At 40.0% G+C, this 23,451-nt stretch overlaps 1 protein-coding gene across 1 annotated transcript; it reads right to left on the minus strand.

The window, feature by feature from the left end:
- Positions 1-685: 685 nt before the first annotated feature.
- LOC129530496 (uncharacterized) lies at positions 686-18,784 on the minus strand. Its single transcript, XM_055377304.1, has 8 exons — positions 18,757-18,784; positions 14,647-14,705; positions 14,155-14,179; positions 11,121-11,207; positions 6,159-6,224; positions 4,093-4,154; positions 3,594-3,627; positions 686-1,383 (listed from the first exon to the last, which is right to left on the minus strand). Exons 1-8 carry the CDS (start codon positions 18,782-18,784, stop codon positions 686-688), a joined length of 1,059 nt encoding a protein of 352 aa, XP_055233279.1.
- Positions 18,785-23,451: the final 4,667 nt, after the last annotated feature.

Genomic DNA, 23,451 nt, shown 5'->3' on the forward strand with positions numbered 1-23,451 from the left:
TCTAATCGAGGTATTATGTACTTTTCATTTACTAATTATTGTTTACATTTGAAGTGTTTTATGAATTAATATTTAATTGCACAGATGATGATTACTAGTTATAGGCATTTTACTAACCAATACTCATTAAGCATAGCGTGGATTCATATGACACCAAGGAGCTATTTTATTTGGTAAAACGAAAAAGCACAAGAATGAACGAACGCAAGAACTGAAACAGTGGAGACACCTAGAATGACTTGTCTAAGATCTAAATCATTTTGTTGTCTTCCCAGCGTACTTATTATCCTGATCATTGTCATCAGCGTTGTTTGGGTCCTTTTAGCACAGATTTCTCAAAAGGGGTAACTCCATAACAGTTGGAAGCTTACGAATTCATATAATTTTTAAGAGGTCAATTTGGAAGTACCTATCTATTTTAAAATTCCAGTAACCTGGGAATTTCATCCCATGTCTAGAGTCTTTTATGTAAAATATTTCCACAATTAGGAGAAATATGTGCATGGGGATTTTCTATGTAGTGGTGTTTTGATAGAATAGAAAATTGGGATAAACCAAATTTCCATCATGAAGGAAATAGTAATATGCTGAATAATAATACAGCGAATATTATGCAGGCTTTAAATATCAAAAAAGAGTTCAACTTCTGACTTCCAATGATGGTGTTGAAGCAGGTCACTACTGGTTAACATTTGATTTTCTCGTTAGTGACACCGTGGACGGCGTCCTCGTTAGCGATGCCGTGGAGAGCGTCCTCATTAGCGATGTCGTGGACGGCGTCCTCGTTAGCGATGCCGTGGACGGCAACCTCGTTGCCCATGCCCTTGGTGGCGTCCCTGTTGGTGATGCCCTGGGCGGCGTCCCCGTCAGCGAAGACGTGGGCGGCGTCCCAGTCAGCGATGCCCTGGGCGGCGTACCAGTCGGCGATGCCCTGGGCGGCGTCCCCGTTGGCGATGTGCTGGGCGGCGACCCCGTCGGCGATGCCCTGGACGGCGTCCCCGTCGGCGATGCCGTGGAAGGCTTCCCCGTCGGCGATGCCGTGGAAGGCTTCCCCGTCGGTGATGCCGTGGAAGGCGGCCTCGTCGGCAAAGCCATGGACGGCGTCCCAGTTGGCGATGCCCTGGACGGCGTCCTCGTTATCGATGCTGTGGAATCCATCTTCGTTAGCGATGTCCTGGACAGCATCCCAGTTGGCGATGCCCTGGGTGGCTTCCTCGTAAGCGATGCCGTGGACGGCGACCCCGTCGGTGATGCCGTGGACGGTGTCATTGGCGGTGCCCTGGACGGCATCCTTATCGGTGGTGCTGTGGACGGCGTCCTCGTCGGCGGTGTTGTGGAAGGTGTCCTCGTTGGCGGTGTCGTGGACGGCGTCCCCATGAGGAGCTTGAAGAACACAGAATAAAGGTCAGTTCCCTGGTGGTGGAGACTGTGAATCACCCAGGGGCTTGCTTGGTGTGGTGCATGGAGGTGGCTTATCACAGCATGGGCCAAGCTGATGCTGGGACATACTCCCAGGTGGACCTGCACTAGTGAAGCTAAGGGATATGTCTCAGAACACTTTCTGCAGTGGGAATCAGTTTCCAGGTTCAGGTATGCATTATCCGGTGAAGTGGGGAAATATAAAACTAGAAATTGACAAATTCATGAAAAGCCTTCCATGAGTGCAAGTGTGATTTTTTTATCCACTTTACATTCAATATGCATTCACACATACAAAATATTTTTACAAGAAATCAGAAATTTTAATTTTTGTCAGTTATGTTAAATCTAACTTAGCTGCCAACATAAAGATTCTATCTCATTTACTTGGTCTCGAGAAAATCTAGCACATAGTAAGTAGATCAAAATATTTATTAAATGAAAACACAGAGCAGAGATGGGGGGCTGCTAGGCAGACTGGGTTGCACGTGATTACCTGGATGATACTAAACTGCACAAAACCTCGGTCAAATTAATATTGAAACTGCCTTTTGCTTGGGCTCGTTTCCCTTGCGGAAGAAGGATGACCAAGAAGATGAACAGGAAAGAAATGAGAAACTGAGGCCTTTGCTTAGTAGCTAAAGGCCACCTTCTGTAACACAAAATAGTCTACAAGTGGCCTTGAACTCTGCCGTGATTCAGTGACAGAGTTCCCTCATGTCTTCTACCCAGGTTGAAGTCCAGCAAAATTGCGACTGTCCTCTTTACAACTTGCGAGACCACACTGCTTCTGCATTTGCCTGTTGTATGAGATTTACACTTGTTTTAAGGCAACATTTTGTTTCAGTTGGGCTGGTGGCCATACCCGGCACTAGCCAGTCAATAGTGAGATGGCTCCTCATGGAGGAGGCTTGGCTTGATGCTGAGGGTCTTTAACCCACATATACAAGAGAGTTGCCACTAAGGGATGGAAGCCAGGCTAATAACCAAGTGCTACACAGAGTTCCTATCTGTCCCTCCTCACCATTTTTGGCTGGCAGGATTTGAGCATTTTAGGGCTGGGGAAGATAGTATTACTAAATCTACTAAAATACATCACCCATCCTTATAGACTTTGGCCAGTTGCTGAGCAAATTAACTTCACAACTGAAGTGGGCCACACTGGCCTTTGTGGTCCCCCACTCCTCTTAGAATTTGTGTGCGTGGGGCCTACCGGAGGGTGGGAGGTGGGAGGAGGGGGAGGATCAGGAAAAATAACTGATATTAGGCCAATGTATGGGTGATGTAATAATCTGTACAACAAACTCTCATGACACACATTTCTATATGTAGCAAACCTGCACATCCTGCACATGTACCCCTGAACTTGAAAGTTAAAAAAAAAAAAAAAGATCTGTGAGCTGAGCCAAACACCTGGGGATCTTTGTGCTTTTGACACACTGATGACTATGCCTGTCCGTGGGGAGATGAGCTTATAACTGCCCTGGGTTGTGTGACCATGGAGGCCACTTTATGATGATGGGCAGTGTCTGGGGCCTTTTGGGCTCGTTGCTTTTGGGCTTATACATGAATGCTGGACTCCCTGTGTGGTGGTGAACACCCCACGACTAAGTGCATGTCAGTGTCAGCACTGGCCCACACTCCTGGGTTCGTGTTTTCACTTTTTCATTCAGGAACTCAGGAGCTGGGGCCACTGCCTTGGCCCTTCAGGTTCTCCACCTGAGCAGTCGGGATAATAAGGCAGACCCGGGGATGGCTCTGGTGAGGGTTGAGGAGTCACTGTACAGAGAGAGTAGAGCGGGGGTGGATTTTATTGTTAGAAGTGGACACTGGTGATTGGGTTGTATAAGTGGGAAATCTCTCCTGAGAAAACACACAGCCTCACCTGTACAGAAACACACACATTCACACCACACGATGCAGCCTCACACAAGACACCACCAACCCTCAAGCACCCAACTCAGCACCACCCAAAATGGAGCACAGCTGCTTCCTCAAAATTTGGCCATAATTTTTCCCTGGGGAATTCAGGTTTTAAAAAAACACTTCTCCTGTACTTATTCCTATCACAATCCCAGGATCAGGGTGGCTCTTCACATTGAAACCAGGCAAGGATGCCACACGTTTCTTAGCATCCAGATTGTTTTCTTGGCAAGTGATTCCAGAATACTTACTAGATTCACGCCTCAGGGGGGCCACCTGCACCACCTGCAATACAGAAACAAAACTTTTTGAGGGGTATATCATGTTGTGGATTATTTGCACAAGGCTCTGTTTCTCTCAATGAATACTGAAAACTTGATCAGAAAGTGTAGTCAACTTCAAGGCCTCCAAGACAAGGGTAGGATACACACTGGAAAAGACATCAGCTTCTGGATGGTGTATCTCTCAGGTCCACGTAGGTTGGCAAGTGCAAAATACTGAATCCAAGGAGTAGACATTGCTTCCAAGGACAAGGATCCCAAGGATACAGTCTACAACCTGAAGCCGTCATAGCTAAATGCCATTTTGGATTACATATCAGTTGCTAAGAGTCACTTCTTCCTCCCCCTCAGAAAACTGCATTTAATACCTGTCATGGACATTGTCATTTTTTCACATGTAAAGTCAGTTGAAAAAGAAAGACACCAAGAAAGGAACATTTCTATTTCAGAGAAAGCAAGGCAACCTTACCCTCGCATTGACTGGCCTCTCTCCATCTCCTCTGTCCTTGTGAACTAGAGACTCCTCAGAGGCTAGGAGGACACACAGCAACAGTTAGTCATAGATGCTTTTGTTCATAAGTTATTCAGGGAGCTCTGCTTAATGTGGACAACAGGACAGTGTGTGCGGATGTGTTTCATTAAAAGCACAGCTTGAGCTCCTGCTAGAAAATCTTCCCTCGTGGAAAGACAGGCAAGAACGAGGAGCTAAGGAGCAAGAAATAGAGTCCCTGGCATTTTGCTGATGGCAACTTAAGGCAATGGGAATGAGTCAGTCTACAAATGGTACTGAAGCACATGCTATAGTTTGATGAGAGTCCCACTGCTCACACTGTGAGGTTTGAAACCCAGTTAAATGGTTTTCTAAACCCTGTAAAAACAATATTAGCTTGCAGGATTTATGTCCCAAGACTAATTTTACCTCTGAGGATCCACAGTGGCTGTCACTGTAGTTATTATGTGTTTTAGCATTTTGCACTTGAATAAAAGCAAAGTTTAATAGACAGATTGGATTCAATTCTAGGCAAAACAGTCTATGGTATTTATTCACTAATCCTTTGTTATAACTGCTGATGGGAGAATTAGAAGTACTGAAATTATATCCTTTAAAATTAATTAAAGCATAATTATTAATCACACAATATTTTTTCATCCAGGCCTCCTTTTCTTTGTCATGCATGCATATTAATTGAGGATGGAGAATATCTACACTTGTTCAGGCCAGCCAACATACGACAGTTTACTTCAAGAGAGGAGACATGGGTTGAATGCTGGTATGTTTTAATTCTGCAGCACAAACAGTTGCAACAAGTGTGGTGAACTAATCACCAGATGGCCCTTTGCTGCCTTATTTGTCATTGTGCCTTACATGTAGCTTGCAGGATTTGATTACGCTTATGTTTTGTGGTGATCATACTTTCAACTATTCCTAAAATACTGCTTCAGTCTTATCTGTTTGGGGTCAATTGCTGAGGATTTCTTACAAATTAATGAAGCTTGTGAATCTAAAGTTCTACACAAAGGGGGAAATATTTGCAAATCATTTATCTTGTAAGAGACTAAAATTTAGAATATATTTTAAATATATTTAAGATATATTCAAACATCTACAACAACAAACTAACTAAATAAAAATCAGACAACTTTTTAAAAGTGGGCAAAAGACTTCAACATATATTTCCCTAAAGAAGATATAGCCACAGATAGTAGCATAGGAAAAGCTGCTCAGGATCATTAGTCATTAGGGAAATGCAAATGAAAAACACAAGCAGACACCAATATACACCTACTAGGATGATTTAAAGGAAAATAAGTGTGAACAAGGATGTAAAGAAATTGTAACCCTGATACATTGATGGTAGAAATGGATAAAGTTGCAGCCACTGTGAGAAACAGTCTGCAGTGGCTCAGAAGGTTAAATATAGAACTCCTGTTGGACCCAGGAACTCTACTCTTAGGCACCCCAAAGAATGGAGAACAGAAATCAAACAGATGTTTGTATACTAATGTTTATAGCATCACTTTTCACAGGAGCCAAAAGGTGGAAATAATCCAACCATCAGTGAACAAATGAATGTAATAAAAGCAAGGTGGTCTACATGCAATGCTACATCATCCATCTGTAAAAAAACAAACATAATTTTGGTAGATGATACAACATGGGTGGACATTGAGAACATTATGCTTAGTGAAATAAGCCAGACACAAAAGGAATATATTGTATAATTGTACTTACATGAAGTGCCTAGAATAGTCAAATTCATACAAGAGAAAGTGGGATAGGAATCACCATGGGCTGGAAATAGGGGGAAGGCGCTATATTGCTTATTGTGGACAAGGTTTTGTAAGAAATCATCAAAATTGTGGGTGTAGATAGTGGTGTTGGCTATGCAACCCTGTGAATATATTGAATGCCACGGAGTGCACACTTTGGTTAAAAGGTTCAAATGATAAATATTGTGTTATATATATTTCCCCATGATAGAAAACACGCACAGCCAAGCCCAGATGCCAGTCTTGTTAGCTGCCTTCCTTTACCTTCAAGAGTTGGCTGAAGCTTGTCCAATCTTTCAAGGTTGCTGAAGATTGTATGATGGAAGTCATCTGCATTGGGAAAGAAATTAATGGAGAGAGGAGAAAACTTGAGAATCCACACTACTCACCCTGCAGGGCCAAGAACTCTGTCTCCCATGCATTGCTGACCCGTCTCAGTATTTCCTGTGACCACCTCCTTTTTCAACTGAAGACTTTGCACCTGAAGGGGTTCCCAGGTTTTTCACCTCGGCCCTTGTCAGGACTGATCCTCTCAACTACTGACCATTTCACCTCCATTCATGTCCATGCCACATCAGGCTGTGTTGTCTAGATGGAATGAATCCACCCCAAATGTCCGTTTCTGGAGGAAGCCACCATTATGCTGTGCCTCCAACACGTCCACACACACCAAGTCACCTCGCTCATGCAAGGGGTGTGTCCTCTAACAAAGTTTCATGCTCTAAACCCAGATAACTTTTGAAACCCAAGTTCTGTTGATTCCCCTACTTTGGGTGCTCCATAGATGCTCATTTGTCTACTAAACACTGCCCCAGGCAATTAAATATTCCAAAGTGACCAGCAGAATTTTTATGTTAATTCTGACATTGCGTTGTTAGCACAAGTGTTTTTCCCCCTTCAAATTTATGTCTTTGTTACTGATAAATGTAACTGATAATGCTTTTTTCAGCTATGTTGCCAAGCATATTTATATAAAAATATACTCAGATTGTTTTCAGAATTTGACAAAGATGATAGCAACAATGATAATCTCATTTGTTTTATACTAATCTTTATGTGTTACTTTCATCATTTCTTACATATTGGGGCCTACCATACATTGTACAGTGAAATTAGTACTATACATCATGGTAGGAATATAAATTGGCAAAAGTAATTTAGAAAATAGTTCTCGTTTCTTAAAAAAATTAGGCTGGGTGTGGTGGCTCATGCCTATAATCCCAGCACTTTGGGAGGCAGAGGTGGGCGGATCACCTGAGGCTAGGAGTTTGAGACTAGCCTGACCAACACAGCAAAATCCTGTCTCTACTGAAAATACAAAAATTATCCATGCGTGGTGGGGTGTGCCAGTTGTCCCAGCTACTCGGGAGGTTGAGGCATGAGAATTGCTTAAACCTGGTAGGTGGAGGTTCCAGTGAGCCGAGATTGTGCCACTGCACTCCAGCCTGGGTCTCAGAAAAAAAAAATTTTTTTTGACCAAAATGTCATTATGCATTACATGACTGTATATGAATGCTCAAAGCTACATTACTCATCAAAGAAAATAACAAAATAATTAAATGTCCATTAACTGATAAATGAATAAACACTATCTGTATGAATAAACACAGCAGACTATGAAGGAAAACACGTGACCAGCACGTGCTAACACGTCAATTAACTTCAAACATAGTATGCTAAATGAAGGAAGTCAGGTTCCAAATATATATATATGTCCATTTCTATAAAGCAAGCGGGAAATTTATGGAGATGGAATGTCACAACAGTATTGCTTAGGGCTGGAGATGGGAGTGGGGATTAACTGCCAGTGCGCAAGCGAGAACTTGGGCGAGGGAAACATATTTAAATTAGATCGTGGTGTTGGGTGAACACAGTATCAATTTAATAAAGCATCAAATTGCAGACCTTTTCAGTGGGCAAACTTTATGGTGGGTTCACACCCAATATAGGTGTTAAAAATAAATTAATGTTACGGAAATTCTTGTCGGGTTTTTAACAAGCCAAGAGATACGCTGTGAAAGCAGCATTAATTCAAATGGTTGTCACAGGTCACTTAAAGTTAATCAGATAGTTGTCCTACAAATATAGGGTGAATGTTATTCACGAATTTCCTGAATCTACTGCAATAATCACATTTTTTTCCATTAAACTCTTGAGGTAGCTAATTTTATTTATTGCATTTTCAATGTTAATCTACTATTTCATATTTTGAGATTAACTCACATTAGTCAGAATTTAAAGTATTTTAAAATATCACAGAATTTAATTTACCTTATCTGGTTTTGGTTTCAAGACTATACTAGCCATTTCATTTAATTGTACATGTAGGGTATTCTAATTTATGGAAAACTATTACATCTTCCTTGATTTTTTTTTTTTTTTTAGAAATTACTTCTAGGGATCTATATGGTAGAGTCCATGGAGAATTGTTTTAATTCTTCATTCATGTCTTCAGTGGGTATAGGATTGGTCATATTGGTCATAGTTTTCTGCTCGGATTTCAATAAGAAACTTGTGGAAGAACCTGAAGGGTGGGATCTTTGAGGGAGACTAAGACAGAGCAAGACAAGAAGGAGGGCAGTGCCACAGCAGAACTATTATTGATGCCCCCTCACCTAGACTGCAGAAGAGACATCCAGCTGTAGACACTGAGGTGCAGGAAAACAATGGAGCACCATCAGAGAAAGCCGTGCCCAGGAACAAGGAGGCACTGATGGTGGCAAGGGGCAAAGACAGCTGCCACAAAGCTGTTCACATGAGGGTCTCAGGCTGCATAGACACCCACACCAGCTGAGGGGTCCTGGTTTTCATAAAGTGTGTGGCTCAGCCAGGCCACCAACAAGCAGTTCACAAACAGTAGTAATACAACACTTTCCAAAGACCTTACTTGAGTAACACGGTGATCCTCACAAATTTCCAATCAGGATGGTCGCACAGTTCCTCCTGCTTTAGGACTCAGAGCCTGCCCGTGGTCACAGTGGGTAGGTGCAGACTCTGAAGATGCACTTTGGTCAGAGACCCCGCTGAACTCTGTCTAATGAGGACCTCTGCCCTGTCTGCTGACCACCGGTCAGAGGTGCAGGCTGCACTGGGGAGTAAGAATGCCACCTTCTCAGTGTTGGGAAAACTCCCTGCCAGAACTGAGAATGGCCCTTTCTAAGCAGAAGGCAAGCTCAGACTAAAGAAGGAGGCCGACCACATCAGGTTGGCAGATTGCCAAAGATTCACTCAGGGAGAGCCCACATCCTGGGCCATCTTGGGTGGTGGCAAGATGAGGTAGACAACTGCTTTTGCAACACATACCTGACAACAAAAGTCAACAACTGTAAAAGAGCCACAAAATCCCCAAATATTTGCAAATTAGCAATGCATTTTTAAATAACTCATGGGTTAAAGAAGAAGTCTCAATAGAAAATTAAAAATACTTTTAACTACATTAAAAGAAAATGTGACTTGGCAAGATTTCTGGATGTAGCGAAAGCAGTCCTTAGAGGGAAATCTATAGCATTGGATGCAATATACTAAAAATCACAAGACCTAAAATCAGTCATATCATGTTTCAATTAGGGAACTGTAGAAAATAGAGGAATGCAATGGAAAGAAAATAAAAGTAATAAACAACATCACAGAAATCAATAAAATTAAAACACTGAAATCATCAGAAAATCAATAAAACCAAAAGCTGGTTCTTTGATATGCTCATTACAATGAATGAATTGATATTCAGGCTAACCAAGAAAAAGAAGATAACACAAATGACCAATTTCAGAAATAAAAGAGGAGCCATCTCTACTGAACTGTTAGGCATTAAAAGGAATATTATGAACAGTTCTATGACCGCAGTTTGATAACCTCAGTGAAATGTATCAATTCTTTGAAAGGCAATCTTCCCAACGTCACGCTAGAATCCTAATTTGAATAAACTTATGTCTATTAAATAAGTTGAATTCACATTAAGAGCATTCCGAAAAAGAAAGCACCAGGCCCAGATGGTTTCTCTCATGAAATCTACCGAATTCTTCAACAGGAGAATAAAAAGACAAAAATTCATTTAATGCAATATTATTTGGTGATTTAATGTGCCATTTTTTGCCATTAAGGCATAAAAAAGACATGAAAGCAGCTAAAGCGTACATCAATTTAGTGCAATAAATTCATCTGAAAAAACTACATAATACATGATTCCAACTATATGACATTCTGGAAAAGGCAAAGTTGAAGCGATAGTAAAAATATTAATAGTTGCCGAGGTTTCTGGAGAAAGAGGACAGAGATTAATGAGAAGAGAGGATTTTTAGGGAAGTGAACATTTTCTTTATGAGACCATAAGGGTGAACATAATGTTTGAAATATTTCAAAATTCATATATATGTATAACAGAAAGAATGAACATTATGCAAATGTAGACTTCAGATAATAATGTATCAATATTTTCTCATTATCCTAGCAAATGTACCACAGTAATGTAAGATGTTACTAATAGTTGAAATTAGGAAGTGAGGGTGAGGAGACAGAATAATATGGGAACTTCGTGTATTATATACTCAATTTTTATTTATTTATTTATTTATTTATTTATTTATTTATTTTGAGATGGAGTTTCACTCTTGTCACCCAGGCTGGAGTGCAATGGCATGATCTTGGCTCACTGCAACCTCTGCCTCCTGGGTTCAAGCGATTCTCCTGCCTCAGCCTCCTGAGTACCTGAGATTACAGGCGCCTGCCACCACACCCGCCTAATTTTTTTGTATTTTTAGTAGATATGGGGTTTCACCATGTTGGCCAGGCTGGTCTCCAACTCCTGACCTCAGATGATCCGCCGGCCTTGGCCTCCTAAAGTGCTGGGATTATAAGCGTGAGCCACCACGCCCGGCCATATGCTCAGTTTTTATGTCAATTTAAAACTCTCTAAAGAAATATATTAATTGAAAAATAATATTATAGCACCACTCTTTCAGGGAGATCTATGCTTATGTTTAACAACCAGGTAAGTTCTAGACATTAGCTTGAAACATTGTCTATCATTAAACATGAACCAAAATTGACTTTTAAGTAGATATTTACTTTTGTGGTTGTAGCAATATTTACTGACCAGGCAAATTAGAATCCTGACACATTAAAAAATATGGCTTAGTCTCTTCATAGTTTCCTTTTACATATGGGACACTGAATACTCCCCGCAATTGCAATTCTTGAAGCAACTTAATTAATGAACTTCCACAGTACCTTCTTGTGGGTACATCTTCTTCTTTACCGGGGAGCCATGAGGTCTCTGACACTGGTTGGTGTGCACAGCATATCTTCTTGTATTCTCTATCAGAGAAGATGCTGGTTAATGCATTTACAATAGATAGGGCTGTTGACATCTTGCTGACAGAAGACCAGAGGGAAAATAGTGATAATCTGTTCTAAGTTTAAACTTATGATGCTTTTCTTTACAGGCTTCCAAGCAGAGCCCACTGAATCAAAGTTGGGTTTCAGGAAGATCACGGAGTTCAGTGAGCACTCAACACCTCTATCAGACAGACTGTGTGGGCAGTGCCTTCCTGGAGAGGAGAACACAGCAGGATGACTGTGAGTGCAGGGCTGGGGCAGAGTGGGGGCCCGGATTCAAATTCCACTAAGCCATGTGGACCTAGCAAGCTCATGTCCTTCCTCTGCCCTCAGTTCTCTGCACTGTCATAATGTAATTTTAGCAATACTTTTTAAGCCCTATTTAGGCCCTACTTCTTAGTATCACAGTACAGGGCTAAAAAATCACTAAATACAGGAAAACCTTAGAGAGGACTGGTACTTCAGTAATGTTCTCTAAGTGTTTACTACATGCCAGGAGGAATAAGCTGGACACTTAGCAGTGGCGGAATATGGAGGGGGAACTTGGATGGCTCTGGGGCAGTGGAGCATGCTTTCCTGTTCAGCTTTTCCGTGGGCATGATGCCTTATGGTTTATGGAGAACATCAGCCCTGCAGGGGGTGCAGAGGAGGGGCTGTGGCTGAGATTTTACACTTGAGGGTGCTGACATTCAGAGATGATAAGTGACAAGCAGAACCTCAACCCCGCTGAGTGAAGGACCTGAGATGGGAAATGTGTTTGGTTCCCTAGAGAGAGAGATTCCTGAAAAACTGCCACCTCTTCATCACGCCCTGTGCCAGAGACCCAAGAGACCCTTCACTGTCTTTCTCCAGTCCTCCTAGCCCAAGGTGTGTGGCTGGACAAAGGTGATGCTCTGGAGGAAATGCCTGAGATAAGGAAAGGTCCTCAATGATAAAGAATTCTCCTTCCTCTTTCAGATCCTTGACTTCCCCAGTATGACAGCTTAAAGGCTGTCATCTCTGTGGCCTGCCTCCCCTTTCCATTCACCCTGCCAGCTGCCTCTCAGTGACTGTCTCCTCCAGTGACTACACTGAGGGACCAGGGACTGCTTGCCTCCTGAGGCTGCTCAGACCTTCTGACACTGCAAAATGATTGTCAAAAGATGGGTCTGCAAAGAGTAACTTCGCTTCCACTGATCAAACCTGAATATGCAAGCTACTGTGAATTAACTGGAAAAGTGGCAGTGTGGGCTGGTGCTTTGGTGATTTAATGAATTAAGTCTGCAACCCCCACTGCCTCCTTGACTATTGATCAGAGCTGCCTGCAATAAGGTCTGGCTAAGAATGGGCAGTGGCTGCACCAGCTCTGGGTAAAATTTGGCCTAAAACGACCAGTCTCATTCACTAACCTCAACATAGTCTTATGGGTTCAATGGACCTGTCCAATCCTTTGCTCTGTTCTCTCCATCACCTTCCTGTGTAATTTTCCTCCACCATGCACATAATAGAAACATGGCACAGGGGAGCTAATCACCTCTTTTATCCCCCACTTCAGGCTCACACATAAGTTTATAGTAAAAGCCCTTTCAAATGACTGCTTTAACTGCTGCTACAGCATGTGTCATCAGTTGAATGGAATCTGTCATGTGACTTTAAGCAACCCTTTGTTGAGAGACAAGATTCAATACTAGGGACAGTATTCTAGTGTACTACATCATTGATTTTATGTTATGAAGATCATCATTTATTGAAAATGTATAAATAACGAAGCCCAGCCTTACTCTTCAATGCTGTGTGTGTAAATCCACTGAGTGTGCTGACCCCCATGCTTGTACCCACCTGCTAACACAGAAAGGGTCCACTCAGAAGGGAGGCACAGCTCCAGCACTGAGGCTGTCCACACCAGCTTCACAAGAGAGTTGCCACAAGGACGACAGATACCCGGATAACAACCAAATGGCAATTTGAGTATTTAATGGTCATGATCCCTAATGTGTGTAGCTCAGAGGGCTTGTGGTGATAACTCCATCAAGACTCTAAAGCATCTCCCCAATTCTTATTGGACTTGATCCATGTCTTGAGGAGAGCCAGCTATGACACGCAGGCACCACATTGTCCTACTTAGTGCCTCCCTTAGTGTTTCAGAACCTGTGATTTGATCAGAAACATGGGCTTTCTATGTTGGTTTCACACTAAGGACTATGTGACACCTGCAGGAAGATGTCTACATAGCTACCTGGATTATGAGATCATGAGGCTCTCTTATGTGAGGGGTGGCGTTTGGGATCTCTGCAGGTGTGGGTAATTCCAGGCATAGAGGGTGCTGGAACTCCCTTGCATGGTGAATAGTGATCTCTTCACTGGCTGATAAATAGAGGTTGTAGTTCAGGCCTTCAACATTAGCACCGTATGAGTAAACATTTTGACTCTTCACTATGCAGCAAGTGAACCAGGGCACATTTATTTATGTGGCTTAGTTTCTCCATCTGGCATGTGGGCTCAATAAACAAGCTCACAACATATGGGCATGATGATGATGAGGTGTGAACTAATGCAAGTAAAGTATGTGGTCTGACTTGTTAAATTAAGAAAAATGGCACTGAGAGTTGTGCTGGGTAAACACAACATTTTTTTCCTAGGGAAAACACACATAGACACACATTCACAAGCAAATCATGCAGACTTGCACACAGACCACCTCACCCCACCCCCGCCCTAATACACACATACCCACACACAACCTAATGTGAACACTTTCCCAGAAACTATACATAGATAAAAAGAGTATGTCACCTGGAAAACCAGTTTCTTTTACTATACCCCACATCCTCATTCCCACCAGATATCTTGGATCATGGAGGCTCTCCAGACAAAAGCCAGCAGTTAAGCTCCAGATTTCCTGTAGAATCCTTTTCTAACAACCAGTGAGTGATTCCAGAATACGTACCATTGAATGTGCTCCCTGAAGTCACCTGTAATTAGAGAAGGAAAACACTCTGAGAATCAGGCTATGCTATGGATGGCTCACACAGGTCTTTTGTTCACTTGGAAACTCTGGGTAACCAAGATTGGAAATAAGGTTCAAGTCAAAAGCCCCAACTCTAGAGTAGAGTTCCCTTAGGAAAGCACAGGAGCTTTTCTTCAAGAATGTTTCTGTCTAGGTAATTTTTGAGTAGCAATTGCAGAATTCTTATCTAAAGTGGAAAGCTTGTTCCTGAAGAAAACATCCCTTAACACACAGTGTACTATCTGACGCTGCCAATTTGCACGTCCTCTGGAATCAGGCGTCAGTTGGTAAAATACACCTCCTACATCCCCAAGGAAATATTATCTAACATCTATAATGTAGTGGATAATTTTCCCATAGCTGATATCAACTGAAAAATAAAGGATCCAAGAAAACAACATTTACATCTTAGGCAAAGACAGGCTACTTTACCTTGGTAGTAGAGTAGGGCTCCCTTTTCACACGCTTTTTGGAAGGATTCTTCGAGTCATCTAGGGGATGTGGAGGGACACAGCATGGCTGTCAGTTCATTGGCAGTGCTACTCATGAATGACTCACGGACTGGAACTTAGGGGTGTGCCTGGTTAACAAGCATGGAATGAGCTTCTCCTGGACCATCTTCTTCACGGACCAAGGAAGGCAAAGAAACAGTCGCAAGGAAATGAGAGTAGAGCCCTTGGCTTTCCAGGTAATGGCAAAGGAAAGCAACGTGAAATAATCAAACTCCAAATGAACAAATGCTAAAATACATGCTAGGATTCAACCACAGCATCCTGTCACTTCTTCAGACCCTTTAAAAGCCCAGCAAGACTGCCACTACCTTCTTGACATCTACCAAGTCCCTTTCAACCTCCACAGACCCACATACACTGCTACTGCATTTATCATGGAGGGTATAGGTTTCTGCCTTGTTTATGTGTGAATTTTTTAAAAACTAGATTTAATACCATGCACCAGCATTAATTGTATTTATTTCTTTTCTTGGTTATGAAAATAATCAGTCAGGCATAGTGGATCACACCTGTAATCCCAGCAGTTTGGAAGGTGGAGGTGGGTGGATCATTTGAGGTCAGGAGTTCGAGACCAGCCTGACCAACATGGTAAAACCCCATCTAAACTAAAAAAAAAAAAAAAAAAAAACCCAGCTACTCAGGAGGCTGAGGCAGGAGAATCCCTTGAACCTGGAGGCAGAGATTGCAGTGAGCTGAGATTGCACCACTGCACTCCAGCCTGGGTGACAGAGACTTCATCTCAAAAAAATAAAAAATAAAAACTCAGGCCAGGTGTGGTGGCTCATGCCTGTAATCCCAGCACTTTGGGAGGCCGAGGTGGGTGGATCATGAGGTCAGAAGATTGAGACCATCCTGGCTAACAGAGTGAAACCCCGTCTCTACTAAAAACACAAAAACTTTGGCAGGCGTGGTGGCACGTGCCTGTAGTCCCAGCTACTCGGGAGGCTGAGGCAGGAGAATCACTTGAACACAGGAGGCAGAGGTTGCAGTGAGCTGAGATCATGCCACGGCACTCCAGCCTGGGCAAGACTCTGTCTCAAAAAAAAAAAAAAAACCTCCCCTAAAAATAATCATTAAAGATTAGAAAATACTGAAATACTTATATTTTAAAGTAACCACTATAACCATACATTTTCCGTTCAGTCTTCCTTTGCCCTGTGTTTGCAGTCATCATGTGAGGGGCTGCCTATGTTCCGCCCAGGCAACCCACAGTGAGAGAGGACAGAGCAGGGAGATGGCCCCTGGTGAGCACTGAGGCTCTTCAAACCAGCTGCCGAGGGAGTTGCAAGTAGGGTGACACATGAGGCTCATTATTTAGTGATATTTTGTGTTCTTACTTGTCTTGTTCCCAGGTTGTGTAGCTCACAGACTTTTTTTTTTTTTTAACATTTCTATAGGGATCATTTGAAGTTCATAACACCATCAAACACCAGTACAGGATCTTCCCATTATTTACCGGCTTTGGGATATATGCTGAGGAGTGGCCACGCACTGAAGGAATGTGATCGGTTGTCCCGAGTGCTGTCCTCCAACTCAAAATCCGCAACCAGTTCAAAAGCATTTGGGCTTTTATGAGCCTATCACATAAAGACTATGACACCGCTAAGCTATTCATGTACTAATACCTGCCCTGAGCTGTGTGACCACAGATACCACCCTATAATGTGGCCAGTCTGTAGGAATTCTACAGGCTCAGATCATTCCAGACATACATGCAGATGTTGGAACTCCCTTGCACAGTGACTCATGATCCCAAGGCTGAGTGCTGAGGGCAGGTCAGTAGTTCAGAGCCTCAGCATTGGGGCTGTATGCTTGGGTTCCCATCTTGGCTCTTTTGCTGAGGGGCTCATAAGCTTGGGCACATTCATCTCTGTCTTTTTCTGCCCAGGGAAAGGTGATAGTAAATCAATCAGGCCATTTGTCTGTGGTGATGGCCGAATGATTTGATGTAGGTAAAGTGTACAGTATAAGTGCTCATGAGGCTTAATTATCAGGGAAATGTCTTGCTTTAGATTTCACAGCTTAATAAGGCTCAGAGGCTTATTCACGCCCAGGATTCTGAACTCCCAAGTCATGTTCTATGACATACACCTGCTTGGCCTAAAACCGACCACTTTATCTTAATGCAGACCCAGTTTTGAAAGAAGCAGATAAAGTTGTCAAAAATACTGTGTCTGCCTCAGCGCACACTCAGTGCGCTCCACACGAAGGGCATCACCATCTGCCACAATGGCCCAGTGGCCTGGCTGGCACAGACAGTGGCAGAGCAAAGGGCAAGAGATCTCTAATCCCATCAACATGGTCGATAGGGCATCATAGACATTCCAGGGTGAAGGCAAAATCCACATTGTGAGGTCCAACTGCTGCCATTTAGACAGGTGTGTTTTTACATGTACAGGAAGATCATTGAAGATGAGTGTTTTTATCCGTGGTTAACAGATGAGATGACCATGAAATGAACACCAGTGTACTGGGTGGAGCAGCTTATCTATTCAGTCTTCTGCACTAAAACCTGTGAAACAATATCATCTTGCCTTATTTACTAACAAATACAAGTGCCTCTAAACTTAGACAGTTTCCAAGTCATGGAACTGATGAGCACTTAGCTCCTGCAGAGAGCTCTGGATGATGGGTCGGGAGACCAAAGTCACACAATATATCAAAACAGCATTAACAAGTAAACAGGTTTTCAAAGCCCTCTACATGCAAATTTATACAATTATCATTTTAATTTTTATCTTCAAATTTGTGTACATAATCTACTTGCTTCTGAGTATAAATAAAACTGTATGTTCTTAGTTAATAGTCTCTACCAATTCATTCTATTTATCTTTCTGAGTTGAAATACTGCAACTCATTGGATAACAAAAAAAATTTGACTAAGATTACACTGGAAAGGTGAGTAGGTTGGGTGATTGACTGTGATAGACAATTCCATGATTTTGGATAACTCTAAAAGCATAAAAATAAATGTGAGTTTTATTTCACACGTAGACAATACACGTTTTATTACTTTAAAAAAATAATATGTGAATGGAAATGACTTACTACAAATTTATTAAACTAAATACACATTTCACAAAAAAAGAAGAGAGGAAGGGAAAAACATGTTAAAAACAAAGATAGGTACATTTTATGGTGTGAAAAGCCTCCAACCCATCCATACTACTGTGGCTTTGTTCCAAAGTTTTGGAAAGTGATGATTTCATAGGTTCTTAATTAGGTTAAAAACTTTGCCATATTCTCCCCTAGGGAATAATTAATCTGTGGGGTGGGGGATGGAACGTTGAAGGATGCAGGATGTAAAAGGAAATTATAAATATGTTATATATCTATTTTATATTATATATGTATTATATATAATATAATTATATATAATGTATAAATAATATATAATATATATTATATAATCTATATATGTAATTATATAATATGTATTATATATTATATAATTATATAATATGTATTATATATTATATAATTATATAATATGTATTATATATTATATAATTATATACACAATTATATATTTATATATTATATATAATACATAATATATATTCTATATAATATATATATTCTATATAAAATATATATTTTATATATATATATATATATATATATATATAATTTGGGAATTTGGGAATAAACTGAATCCCAATTCACATTGGGACTACACAAGCTGCCACCATGCCTGGCTAATATTTTGTATTTTTAGTAGAGACAGGGTTTCACTGTATTGGCCAGGATGGTCTTGATCTTCTCACCTTCTGATCCTCTTGCCTTGGCCTCCCAAAGTGCTGGAATTACAGGCCTTAGCCAAGATACATATTTTTTAAATGAAGAAAAATTTCAAAGGTACTCTGCATGGTACTATAATCAAACATATAAATTGAGGAATAAAACATAACCAAGAAACATTTATAACTGCATATGGAAAATACAGAGGATAATTTTTTAAATAACATATTTTGAAAGCATTAACCAGTAATTTGAAAAGTTTTCATTTGACAGGCCGGTATGAACACACCTTGAATGCAGCAACACTGGTTCCCCATAAGAAAAATCAAAATCAGGGAAAATGAAACCACAAAGGTTCAATCTGCTCTGACCTTTGAAAAACTCACCACAGACAGTGGCACTTTGGACCAAGGGCAGGAGATCCCTAATGCTATCACGATGGCGATAGGGCATAAACTTTCCAGGGTGAAGGCACAATCCACATTGTGAGGTCCAACTGCTGCCATGTAGACAGGTGTGCTTTTACATGTACAGGAAGTTCATTGAAGGCTCAGTGTTTTGTTTGAAAAACTGAATCCCAAGACCACACATTACGCTGTGCTTCTTAAAATAAGTTAGGAGATGGGAAATAGGGCACCCCCAAATATATATATATTATATATAATATGTAATGATATATAAAATATATAATATATACCATTTCCTTTTACAACCTGCATCCTTGTATTATATATAATATAGTATATATAATATAATAATATATAATAATATATTATTATTATATATAGTATATGTATAATCATATAATAATATAATTATATATATGATTATATATAATATAATAATATCTAATATATATTAGATATCACATAATATATTATATAATATATAATATATGGTGTATATTATATGTAGTATAATATAATATATAATATATATTATATATAATATATCATAATGTAATATGTATTATAATATAATGTATTATAATACATATTATATTATATATAAAATATAATACATAATATTATATAATATAATAATATAATATAATACATAATATATAATATATAATATGATATATATTATATAATATATAATTATATAATATAATATATTATATTATGATATATCATATATAATATAATATATCATATATCATATAATATATATCATATATTTTAAATAATAGATATCATATTTTATATAATATATGTCATATATATTATGTATCATATTTTAGATACTATATATCATATATATTATATATCTTATATAATATATATCATATATTTTCTATAATATATATCATATATATAAGAAATATATTATACATTTTATATAATATCTGATATATAATATATAATATATCCTATTAATATATTATATATTATATAATATATATGATATATTATAATATATATAACACATTATATATAATATGTAATATATATTATAGCTGTCATATAATATATATGTCATCTTATATATTATATATATGTAATATGACATATAATATATTATATATCATATATATTATGACATATAATATATATTATATATTACATATATAATATATTATATGTATATAATTTTTTTTTAGACAGAATCTTGTTCTGTTGCACAGGCTGGAGTGCAATGTCGCCATCTTGGCTCACTGCAACCTCTGCCTCATGGGTTCAAGCGATTGTCCTGCCTCAGCCTCCCAGGTAGCTGGGACTGCACCACACTGGGACTACACCAGCTGCCACCATGCCTCGCTAATTTTTTGTATTTTTAGTAGAGACAGGGTTTCACTGTATTGGCCAGGATGGTCTTGATCTTCTCACCTTGTGATCCTCTTGCCTTGGCCTCCCAAAGTCCTGAGATTACAGGCCTTAGCCAAGATACATGTTTTTTAAATGAAGAAAAATTTCAAAGTTACTCTGCTTGGTACAATAATCAAATATATAAATTGAGGAATAAAACATAACCATGAAACATATTTATAACTGCGTATGGAAAATACAGAAGATAATTTTTTAAATAACATATTTTGAAAGCATTAACTAGTAATTTGAAGAGTTCGCATTTGACAAGCCAGTATGAACATACCTTGAATGCAGCAACACTGGTTCCCCATAAGAAAAATCAAAATCAGGGAAAATGAAACCACAAAGGTTCAATCTGCTCTGACCTTTGAAAAACTCAGCACAGACAGTGGCACGTAGCACCAAGGGCAGGAGATCCCTAATCCCATCATGATGGCAATAGGGCATAAACATTCCAGGGTGAAGGCACAATCCACATTGTGAAGTCCAACTGCTGCCATGCAGACAGGTGTGCTTTTACATGTACAGGAAGGTCATTGAAGGCTCAGTGTTTTGTTTCAAAAACTGAATCCCAAGCGCACACATTATTTTGCTGTGCTTCTTAAAATAAGTTATGAGATGGGAAATAGGGCACCCCCAAATATAGCCAATAGTGGGAGTTTCAAATTGAAGAGTGGCACAACTGATACGTCGAGAATAAACAGAGATTCCATTCTGTTTTTTCTTTTTCAACTTTTATGTTAGATTCAGGGTGTACATGTGGAGGTTTATTACCTGGGTATATTGTGTGGTTCTGAGGTTTGGGGTATGAATGATCCCAACATCCAGGTACTGAACATGGTACTCAGCAGTTTTTCAACCTTTTCCTTCCTCCCTCCCCCTCCTATCAGTCCCTAGTGTCTATTGTCACCATCTTCATGTCCATGGGTACTCAGAATTTAGCTCCTACGTATAGGAACATGAGGCGTTTGTTTTCTGTGACTACATTAGTTCACTTCCTGGATTCCAGCTCTATCCATTTTCCCTCAAAGAACATAATTTTATTCTTTTTTGTGGCTGCATAGTATTCAATGGTCTATATGTACCACATTTTTATCCAGTCCACTGTTGATGGGCACCTAGGTTGATCCCATGTCTTTGCTAATGTGAATAGTGTTGCAATAAACATACAAGTGCATATGTCTTTTTGGTGGAATGATTTGTTTTCTTTTGGATACATATTCGGTAATGAGACTGCTGGGTTAAATGTTAGTTCCGTTTTATGTTCTTTGAGAAATCTCCAAATTGCTTTCCACAGTGGCTGAACTAACTTACATTCCCACCAAAGGTGTATAAGCATTCCCTTTTCTCCTTATCCTTGCCAGTATCTGCTATTTTTTTTTTGACTTTTTAAAAATAGTCATTCTGACTGGTGTGAGATAATATCTCATTGTGGTTTTGATTTGCATTTCTCTCGTGATTAGTGATGATGAGCATTTTTTTCATGTTTGTTGGCTGCATGTATGTCTCCTTCTGAGAAGTGTCTATGTCTTTTGCCCCTTTTTAATGGGGTTGTGTTTTGCTTGTTGAATTATGTTCCTTATAGATTCTAAATATTAGACCTTTGTTGGATGCATAGTTTGTGAATAATTTCCCCCATTCTGTAGGTTGTTTACTCTGCTGATGTTTTCCTTTGCTGTGTGGCAGCTCTTTAGTTTAATTAGGTCCCATTTGTCAACTTTTGCTTTTGTTGCAATTTCTTTTGAAGACTTAGTCATGAATTATTTCCCATAGCCCATATCCAGAATGGTACTTTTGAAGTTTTTCTTCTCGGATTATTGTAGTTTGAGGTCTTAAATTTAAATCTTTAATCCAACCTGAGTTAATTTTTGTATATGGTGAAAAGGTGACCAGTTTTTTGTTTTTTTGTTTTTGTTTTTTGTTTTTGTTCTTTGTTTGTTTGTTTTTTGAGAGATAGTCTTCCTCTGTCACCAGGCTGTAGTGGAGTGGTGCCATCTCAGCTCACAGCAACCTCCACCAGCGGGTTCAAGTGATTCTCCTGCCTCAGCTTCCTGAGTCGCTGGGATTACAGGCACGTGCCACCACACCCAGCTAATTTTTGTATTTTTAGTAGAGACAGGGTTTCATCATGTTGGCCGGGCTGGACTCGATCTTCTGACCTTGTGATCTTCCCACCTTGGCCTCCCAAAGTACTGGGATCACAGTCATGTGCCACTGTGCCTGGCCAATAAGGTGCATTATTAACATCAATAAAGCTCAGGAACCAGCTTTCACCATATTTGTGTTTAATTTACTGTTTTTCTCAGAGTCTTTGGAATAGATTCCTCCCTCCATGAGGCAGAGAACTTACAATGTTCACTGCAGTGTCTTTAAATGTAGCAGTAGCAGCTGTGGGTTGAGAACACAAGTCTTCCACTTTTCCTTTTAGAGCCAGCCATTCACGGTGCTCTGTGTTCTTATTCAGCTTTGGGTAGGGGCATCTGGGTGCTGGGCATAGCACCAGTGCCCCATGGAGGAGGGAGGCAGGAAGCCCCTTTCGTCCTTCTCTAAAACCTTTTTTCTTTATGTAGATCCAAGTTTTTAGCCTATATCATTTTCTTCTCTCTGGATAACTTCTTTTAATATTTTTACAGATCTACTGACAGCAAATTTGTGTTTGTCTGAGAAAGTTTTTATTTTCCTTCACTTTGGAAAGATAATTTTGCAGGATACAGAATTTTAGGTTGGTGGAATTTTCTTGCTTGCTTGCATGGGTTCTGAAGAAAAGTTTGATGCAATTTTTATTCTTATTCTAACATGTGTTAGGCCCTGCTAAAGCCCAAGGTGGTTAGACTCTTGTGAAATAGTTTCCCTGGGGCAGGCTTTTGCTAAGGAGAACGGAACACCCAGGGCGTATTTCAAAGTAGTTACTTTTCCCCTTCCCTGTGGGAAGCAAGAGGGAATTTTTCTCTGATGTGCATAAGAGCGTCTCGCAGAGCTCTTGGAGGTTCATGAAAGTGTAGGGCCCCCTAAGACTGGGCTCCCTTAATTCTTAATTCTCAAGTTTATGTGCATGGAGCCTCCAGCGATTTGTTGTTTACATGTAAGTCTTCCCACCATGGTTCTGGCTCCAGTGGCCAGTCTCCGATCCTGTTAGGCTGGGACTCACTGCCTCTCCAATTTGGGGGATAACG

Source organism: Gorilla gorilla, chromosome 22, assembly GCF_029281585.2.
Source record: "Gorilla gorilla gorilla isolate KB3781 chromosome 22, NHGRI_mGorGor1-v2.1_pri, whole genome shotgun sequence".
In the NCBI taxonomy this organism is placed as follows: Eukaryota; Metazoa; Chordata; class Mammalia; order Primates; family Hominidae; genus Gorilla; species Gorilla gorilla.